The following is a 9,739-nucleotide window of genomic DNA, read 5'->3' as shown; positions in this document are numbered from 1 at the left end:
GTAATACCCAAAGTAACCACTGAGAAAATTATACAAAATGATATGATCAAAAATCTTGAATTAGTCAAAATGAAATCTTAAAATGTGTTCAAACAATCTACATAAGTGCAGAAAAAGACAAACAAGAAGCAAAGGAAATAAACAGAAACAAATAAAAGACAGATAAATCTGAATACATAATTATCTTAAATATAAATGGTTTAAATACATCAGTTGAAAGGAAGAAATTGGCAGAGTGGATTTATTCCTAAAAATTACCCAAATACATAATGTTATTAGAAACTCAACAATATGCATAGATTGAAAGTAAATGATAAAGAAAAATATATCATGAAAAAATCAAGAAAAAACTGGCATGGCTATATTAATATTAAGTAAAGTAGAAGCAAATAAAATTGCAAATGGGAAGTAAAGGGAAATTACATAATGATAAAAGCATCAATCCACCAATCCACCTCACTTTATTTATTATTGCATTTATCATCATCTCACTTACTTTATGGGCATCCTGGTGGCTCAGATGGTAAAGACTCTGCCTGCAATGCAGAAGACCTGGGTTCAATCCCTGGGTTCGCAAGATCCACTGGAGAAGGGAAAGGCTACCCACTCCAGTGTTCTGGCCTGGGGAATTCCATAGACAGAGGAACCTGGTGGGCTACAGTCCATGGGATTGCAAAGAGTCGGACATGACTGAGTGACTTTCACTTTCACTTATTTTATATTTACCTGTGGATTCATTTATTGTCCCTATGCTACATCTAGGCAGGGACTTCAGTGGCTTTGTTGATAGCTGTATGTTGTCGTTGTTGTTTAGTAGCTAAATCATGTCTGACTCTTTGTGATCCCAAGGATTATAGCCTACTAGGCTCCTCTGTCCATGGAATTTCCCAGGCAAGAATACTGGAGTGGGTTGTGATTTCCTTCTCCATGATAGCTGTACATCCAGTGCCTAAAATGTTAGTTGCACATGGTATTGAAGCTGCAGCTCCAATACTTTTTCCACCTGATGCAAAGAACTGACTCATTGGAAAAGACCCTGATGCTGGGAAAGACTGAAGGCAGGAGGAGAAGGGGACAACAGAGGATGAAATGGTTGGATGGCATCATCGACTTGATGGACATGAGTTTGAGCAAGCTCAGGGAGTTGGTGATGAACAGGGAAGCCTGGCATGGTTCAGTCCATGGGATCACAAAAAGTCAGACACAACTGAGCAACTGAACTAACTGACATGGTAAGTACTCAATAAATATTTGTTGAATTAATAAAAGGGTTAGCTTATTATCTATTGAGATCTGTTCTTTAAGATACAAGGCACTAATCACTTTAAGTTCAAGTGCTTTAAATGCTTAGTTACACTATGAACTAAAATATTCCAACATCAAGTTAGAAATGACCAAATGTTTTGATTCTTCTTACAGCTTCTCATGCAAACAGAAACTTCTGACATTTGGGAGAATGGCATTGAAACATGTATAATATCATATAAGAAACGAACTGCCAGTCCAGGTTTGATGCAGGATACAGGATGTTTGGGGCGGGTGCACTGGGATGACCCAGAGGGATGGTATAGGGAGTGGGGTGGGAAGGGAGTTCAGGATTGGGAACACATGTACACCCGTGGCAGATTCATGTTGATGTATGGCAAAACCAATACAATATTGTAAAGTAATTAGCCTCTAATTAAAATAAATAAATTTTAAAAAATAAATAAATAAAATGCTTCCTGAAAAAAAGAGTTACCATTTCCAAAATAACTGTCTTCCATCAGTAACATTTACCTCAATCACTTCTTTATCACACAATCTATCACACTTCTTTCTTAAACTTAAGAAAGAAGTGTAGCCTTTCCAAATAATTCATTATCGAATAATTTCCTCCATGGATCACTTCCCAAGTAGATTTCCACCTCTTGCTCTCCTGTCTTACTTTATGCTGATCGTTGTTCTCAAATCCCAAGCCTGCACAATCTGCAGCCTAGACTGACACATCGATGAGCTAGAACCTGTCCCTCAGCTTAACTTCCACTCCCTCTGCTTTCTGGCTAAGAATGAATATCGAGGGAAGAGATTCCTTTCTTATTTTTTTTAACTTTTTATTTTGTATTGGAGTATAGCCAGTTAACAATGTGGTAACAGTTTCAGGTGAACAGCAGAAGGGACTCAGCCATACATGTACATGTATCCATTCTCCCCTAAACTCCCCTAGGAAAGAGATTCCCTCTGATCTAAGAGTATTTGAAATCTGTCAGGTCCAATGAGTTTCCAGTGATAACTTTGGATTTCTTCTCTTTAAACACATTTGAAAGAAGCAACTGAACTGTTGCCAAATAGAATTATATAGTAATTCCCTCATCAGAGAAAAGAAAATGGGAAATATTCATGAGACATGTGTGCGTGTGTTTTGTCACTCCGACTCTTTGCGACCCCATGGACTGTGAGCCACCAGGCTCCTCTGTCCACGGGATTCTCTAGGCAAGACTACTGCAGTGGGTTGCCATTTCCTTCTCCAGGGGATCTTCTCCACCCAGGGATTGAACCAAGGTCTCTTGCATTGCAGGCAGATGCTTTACCATCTGAGCTACTAGGGAAGGCCATATGTAAGACATACTATGTAATATGGTTGGATAGCATCACAGACTCAATGGACATGAGTTTGAGCAGACTCTGGGAGATACTGAAGGATGAGGAAACCTGGCATGCTGCAGTCCATGGGGTTGCAAAGAGTCAGACACAACTTAGGGACTGAACAAATACTATGTAACAGACACTTAACAATGATCATCCTATTTAATGGGCTTTATGATCCCCATTTTATAGTAGAGGAAAGTGAGAATCAGAGAATGAAGTTTCTTATGTTGATTATTAATAATCAAGATCGAGTTGATTATTGTGTTAGAGTTGGTGAGACCACATTCCTTCCCTTGGCCCCACAGTTTTGTGAGAATTATACACAACCCAATACGAGCAGCCATGTGTAAGACGTATGTGTAATGGGTAACTTGTCCTTAATTCTAGCATTTTGTTCCCAAGGCTAGCTTTGTTTTTTCTGGTGTTTGTTCACTTCAGTTCAGTTCAGTCACTCAGTCGTGTCCGACTCTTTGCGACCCCATGAATCGCAGCACACCAGGCCTCCCTGTTTGTATACTGATATTAATAGGTGATTCATCTGATGAATTAACTGCTATGAAGGTGTCTTTGGGTGGCAAAGGTTTAGCCCTTCCAGGTAATATAAACATATTTTCCCAAGTTCCTCTCCTTAAACTGGACATTTGCAAGTGTGTTCTCAGAAGCAACCCACAGGTCAATGTGGGCTCTGCTTTCCCTCAGTCTGAGCACTCCATTTTTATCTGTTTTACATTTGGCTTATGCATACACTTCAAAAAATGAAAATTACTGCTTATTGTCTTTATCCAGTAGTGTCTATAACTAGGCTAATTACAACCAGGCTGATGGTGCTTAGAAAGTGTGAGTTTTCAGGACATTCATGACCTGAAAATTGTTCCAACTAGGCTGTTTGTCCATGGCCAAGTCCAGCTATGCCCACCACTAGGAAAGTCAAATGCCATGACTCCATAGCCTCCCTCTTCCCTCTTCCCTGATGCTCTTATGCTATGGAACCCCCATACCCACCTCACCTCCAAGCTAGTCTCTCTGGACCCTCATCCAACAGCCATATGTTTAAAATTTGTTCCCAGAGTTGTCGACAGAGGACAGTCTTTAGCCTGCTCCAACAAGAATCCCCAGGGCAACTTATGCCTCTTCACTCAATTGATTCCCCAGTGCATGCTCTCCATAGAACAAATATAACCTGTGTCACTTTGGGTTAAGTATAACCTGGATTGGGAGGTGGAGTTTATATTCTGTCTTCTGAGATCATCAACCTCATTTTTCCTAGGACAGAAAAACCCAGGACTACTCTGCTCCTCAAAGTCCTTCTTTTAACCTGCTATATCCACTTCACTTTTAAGAGGACATCCAAAAAATCTGACTCAGCTCCAATCTGAATTAGTGGGAAAACAGAAATGGGCAAGTCCCCGTTAACCTGATAAGGGACAGGAAAAGACTATTTCTTACTAAGAAAATAATAATAAGTTTTTATTATTCCTGTGAAATGCAGGATAGGACTTGGTGGCTGATAATGTAGAAAATGCAATACATTTTATATCATTTTGTAATGGCACAGCCTTACAATTTTCATGCACCTCTAAGAATATCTAGGACTAAAATCCCACTATAAGCCATTTGGATAGCCAAGTGAGGAAGAATATTCTTTGTTCACCACTACATTGACTTCACGTCTCTGTGATTGGGAAGCCTGAAAGTGATTGACTATTCAACCTTTCCCTAAGATTTCAGGTTGGTAACCTAGGGGGCAGGGGCATCCAGAGCATTGTGTAACTTTACTTGATCTCTGATGCCTACTGTGAACTGCAACCCAGTAGTGGTTTATGGAATCAATTTCATGGGTTGCAATCAGTATTTGAAAAAAATTAATAGAATAAAATAAAATTAAGAATACCTGGTTGTATCACATGCAGTAAGGAAGGAGTGTTCTATAAAACTTTTATTTATGTTAGACATAGATGTGCTTACCAGAAAATTACTAAAATGTTGAATACTCAAAAAATGCTTGAAAATGGCTGCCATATAAAACAACATATAGGAAAAAAATTGTAAATCAATAAGGACATTCTCAAATAATGTGATTCTTTAATAACAGTAGAGATTTGAAATGCTTTTGAAGTGCTTAAACATGAAATATCCTAGAAAACCTTGGATCACAGTTTTTATATACTTTCCCCATAAGATGGCCATACTCACAATCAAAAATGCTTTATACATGATTTAGTGGATTCATAGACATGGCAAATTCAATCTAGAATTGTTTAGAAATCCTACTTAAAATATTTTTAAGCTCCTAAATTTTCCTTAGAAAATAATAAAATCTCCTTGTCCTTATGGGGAAGCAAAACTCTAGATCTAAATATTCTGAATGTGCTTATGTAAGTAAATGCAAATTTTTATTCTAATCTAACACTGATTTAATGGACATGAGTTTGGGTAAACTCCGGGAGTTGGTGATGGACAGGGAAGCCTGGCATGCTGAGGTTCATGGGGTCGCAAAGAGTAGGACACGACTGAGCGACTGAACTGGACTGGACTGAATATTTACTAAATCCGAGACAGGCATATCGGAGAAGGCTATGGCACCCCACTCCAGCACTCTTGCCTGGAAAATCCCATGGACGGAGGAGCCTGATAGGCTGCAGTCCATGGGGTCACTGAGGGTCGGACGCGACTAAGTGACTTTACTTTCACTTTTCACTTTCATGCATTGGAGAAGTAAATGGCAACCCACTCCAGTGTTCTTGCCTGGAGAATCCCAGGGACGGGGGAGCCTGGTGGGCTCCCGTCTCTGGGGTTGCACAGAGTCGGACACAACTGAAGCAACTTAGCAGCAGCAGCATCAGACAAGTATATGGAATGGTTCAGAGAACAGAATGACATAACCCTAATATAGAGAACTTTGAATTCTAGTGGACAGGTAAGGAGAGAAGCATGGAGGGTCCACTGGAAAGAAGTGAGGAGCTGGTACTTTTTGACACCAAGGGAATCCAAGGGAGTTGAACAAGAAGGAAAATGAGAGACTGCTATAGTCACATGAAAAATAAAAGCAAAAATGGCAGGGGAGAGTAAGAAAAACAGCTAGTCTGAGAAAAGTTAGACAAACACATAGAGCAATAAATGGAATCAGTAGAAAGAAAGAAAAGAGAATATAGAAGAAAGAAAATTACGAACTATTCTAGAAGGAGGCAGCTGCTGGAAGCATTCCTTTAATAACTCATCCCAAAAGCTATTTAAACATCATCTATGAGGCATGTATTTATTTCATATTGGCACTGGGGAGAGTACCATGTGGGAAAATAATGACAACTTTTCTATGCAGGGCAAAAGAGACTGGCAAGGACCCAACACCATTCAGTTGGGCCACTGGGCTGGGTCATATTATCAGAGGAAAAGTTCATCTCCTTTTGTTTTTTTCAGATTCCATCTGTCCATTTCAGAGCTCCTCTTCCTTTATCAACTTTCATCACTATCACTATTCTACCTTGAGATAAACTTTTTCAGCAATGAAAAATAAAACCGTGTTGACTGAGTTCATCCTGCTAGGTCTAACAGATGTCCCTGAACTCCAGGTGATGGTTTTCATCTTTCTATTCCTCACCTATTTACTCAGCATCATTGGAAATCTGACAATCCTCATCCTCACCTTGCTGGACTCTCATCTTCAGACCTCCATGTATTTCTTTCTCCGAAACTTCTCCTTCTTAGAAATTTCCTTCACAAGCATCTTCATTCCCAGGGTCCTGATCAGCATCACAATAGGGAACAAGAGCATCAGCTTTGCTGGCTGCTTTGCTGAGTGTTTCTTTGCTATATTCCTGGGGGCCACAGAGTTTTACCTTCTGGCTGCCATGTCCTATGACCGCTATGTGGCTGTATGCAAACCCTTGCATTACACAACCACCATGAGCAGCAAAGTCTGCACCCAACTTGTTCTCTGCTCTTGGCTGGCTGGGCTAATGGTTATTATATCACCAATCACTCTGATGAGTCAGCAGGACTTCTGTGAATCCAATCGGCTGAATCATTATTTCTGTGACTATGAGCCCCTTCGGGAGCTCTCCTGTTCAGACACAAACCTCATACAGAAGGTAGCCTTTCTTGTGGCGTCGGTGACCCTGGTGGTCACGCTGGTGCTAGTCATTCTCTCCTACACGTCCATTATCAGGACTATTCTGAAACTCCCCTCTGTCCATCAAAGGACAAATGCCTTTTCCACCTGTTCTTCCCACTTGGTTGTCATTTCTCTCTCTTATGGAAGCTGCTTCTTCATTTATGTTAAGCCCACAGCAAAAGAAGTGGACACGTTCAACAAGGGAGTAGCTCTGCTCAGTACCTCAGCTGCACCTTTGCTGAACCCCTTCATTTACACCCTAAGGAATCAACAGGTAAAACAAGCCTTCAAGGATACAGTCCAGAAGCTCGTGAATCTTAAAGAATTTCATAATTAAAGCCTTAATGGATGAGTCCTTACTATGTACCAAACTCTCTGCCAATTACTAGGCTTCCAATATACAGTTAAACTTCAGGCCAGTGAGAAAGACTGGAAAATAAATAAATTATAACCTGTAAGTGTTCATATAAAGAAACGATTAGGCTTTATCAATGAAAAAGCAGTTCCACCTGAATTAGTGAGTCAATAAATGTTTTCAGAGGGAGTGCCATTTTGAACTCAGTCTTAACAAGTAGGAATAGGTCAAGCAAGTAAAAATAAGAGGAAGAAACTTGAGTAGAAAGAATATTGCTGGTAGGAATACCAAATTTAAGTCCTACAAGATTGAGTAAACATTGTCATTCATTTCAGTGAAATAAAAAGGAGAAGGAGAGAGTTGAGGAAATAATATATTTTAGTTTTGAATTAAGTTAAATCCCATTTTAAATAAATTAAGTGCTCATAATGTCAAGTCATTTGGATTTGGGACAAGATTTTCGCTCAGATGGTAAAGTGTTCACCTGCAATGTGGGAGACAGGAGTTCAGGAAGATCTTCCCTGGGTCAGGAAGATCCCCTGGGGAAGGGAAGAGCTACCCACTCCAGTATTCTTGCCTGAAGAATTCCATGAACAGAGGAACCTGGCAGGTTATAGTCCATGGGATCGCAAAGAGTTGTACATGACTAAGAGACTAACACTTTTACTTCTATTTTTTATGGGTTTAGCAATCCATAGCTATTGAAATAGAAATTGATGTGAAAATTGAGGGTGTCATGAATAAAAGAGGGTGAGCAGAAGAGGCAGAGAAGGTGCTAAGAAGTCAACAGAGGAGTTCCCTGGTGGTCCAGTGGTTAAGAATCCACCTGCCAATGCAGGGGACAAAGTTTCAACCCCTGGGCCAGGAATATCCCACATGCCGCTGAGCAACTAAACCCATGTACCGCAACTACTGAGCCCACTTGCCTAGAGCCAGTGCTCTGCAACAGAAGGTGCCACCACAATGAAGAGTAGCCCCGCTTTCAGCAACTAGAAAAAGCCTGAGCAGCAACAAGGACCCAGCACAGCCAAAAATAAAAATTTTAAATAAAAAAAAAAAGAAAATATATCTGTGGAATTCATGGGAAGAGAATGTTTCAAGAAAAATAGATAGTTGGCAATGTGAAATGCTGCAGAAATCAATTAATATGAAGAAAGACATTATGACAATTAGGGTGTTCTTATTGATCATAACCATCTTCAAAAACACAGAATTTGAGGATGGGACAGGAAGAAGTCTGACTGTTTGGGGATACTGGTGGGTAAAAGCTAAAAATTTAGGAATTGTAAAATGGAATGTCAAGAGTGGAGAAACGAAAATAAAAACAACCTCCAAGTTGTGTTCCCTATCATTTCTCACTACTAGTATCTATGCTTTCACAGTACACAGTATATCACAGTATATATCATAAAAATGGTTATATGAAACTATGTTCTCTTCTTGTCTGTAAGATTGCAAATTCAAGCTAATATCTTTGATCACAGTTCCATCTACAATATCGACCAGTGATAGGTGTTCAGTAATTCATTGTTGAATGGATAAATGAATAATGGATGAGTACATGGGTGGCTGGGTGAACAAATGAATGAGGGATCCCAGAACTGAATCTTTTTAAGTGAAGAATCTCCAACCTTTGAGAGTTTACGTACTGAGAGCAATGAATTAGCAAGGCATGCCTCATATGGATGACTTAGATCTGCCTAGAAATTCCTCTCTATTTTACAAATGAGGGAATGGAAGAGAAAAGAGGTGAAATAAGTTGTGCAGGGTCACACAGCTGAGTGCCTGTGTTAGAATTAAATACTAAATATGTCTGATGCCAGAGTACACTTGCTGAACTTCTGAGTAGTACAACCTTCCACCCACTCTAACTAAAGTCCACTCTTCTAAGTGTTTCTAAGTATTTTAAGTAGCCTTGAATTTCGACTTTCTCCAAGCTTTCATTATAAGCCTTTAGGAGGTGAATCTCTTTAGGAAGTTGAAAGCTTGCAAAAGCCTATATTATCCCACCTATGGCTCCTGACCTCTCTAAAGAAGCTTCTCCTTTCCACATCCATATCTCTTCTGAACAACATGAATCTTCTATTATCCTCTTTAAGAGGGATCAGCTTTTCATCCAGAGTGCAACTCAATTCAGTTCAAGACGCTGAAAAACTTCAGAGCTGATGTTTGAAAGACAGAATTGTGGTGCTTGAAAGCAGCTTTTCATGGAAATAAGGTGTATTTGAACATGTGACAATTGATATATACAAAATAGAGTTTTTGTTGTCTTTTGTGCCTTTCATGATGGTAGCAGGAGTGAACTTTCAAAAAGATACCAAATACTGATATCTGTAAGAACAGCTATCTCAGGAATTCCATGATGGTCCAGAGGTTAGGGCTTGACAATCTCACTGCCATAGCCCAGGGTTCAATCCCTGTTTGGGGAACGAAGATTGTGCAAGCCACATGGCATAGCTAAAAACAAACAAACAAAAAAGCACATATATCTGCTTTTAGAGAACTTCTTTAGAATTCCATTCCAATCTTCTATACCCCAATACAAAATAAAAAAAAATAAAGTTTGGGAAAAGAAAGAATTCAATTCCATTATTTAAAATGGGTTTTCTATCAACCAGCCCCAGCCCCAGTAACTACACTAGCTT

The 9,739-nt window shown here is 39.6% G+C and overlaps 1 protein-coding gene across 1 annotated transcript; it reads left to right on the top strand.

Moving 5' to 3' along the window:
• Window positions 1–6,131: 6,131 nt before the first annotated feature.
• On the top strand, window positions 6,132–7,076 carry OR6C8 (olfactory receptor family 6 subfamily C member 8). Its single transcript, NM_001389980.1, has one exon. The coding sequence runs from the start codon at window positions 6,132–6,134 to the stop codon at window positions 7,074–7,076; it is 945 nt and encodes a 314-aa protein (NP_001376909.1).
• Window positions 7,077–9,739: the final 2,663 nt, after the last annotated feature.

Source organism: Bos taurus, chromosome 5 (assembly GCF_002263795.3).
Source record: "Bos taurus isolate L1 Dominette 01449 registration number 42190680 breed Hereford chromosome 5, ARS-UCD2.0, whole genome shotgun sequence".
NCBI lineage: Eukaryota > Metazoa > Chordata > Mammalia > Artiodactyla > Bovidae > Bos > Bos taurus.
This window is presented reverse-complemented; position numbering and strand designations above follow the sequence as displayed.

Excerpts from the sequence above, each read along its gene's own strand:
- OR6C8 (NM_001389980.1), top strand. The coding sequence starts at position 6,132 with ATGAAAAATAAAACCGTGTTGACTGAGTTCATCCTGCTAGGTCTAACA.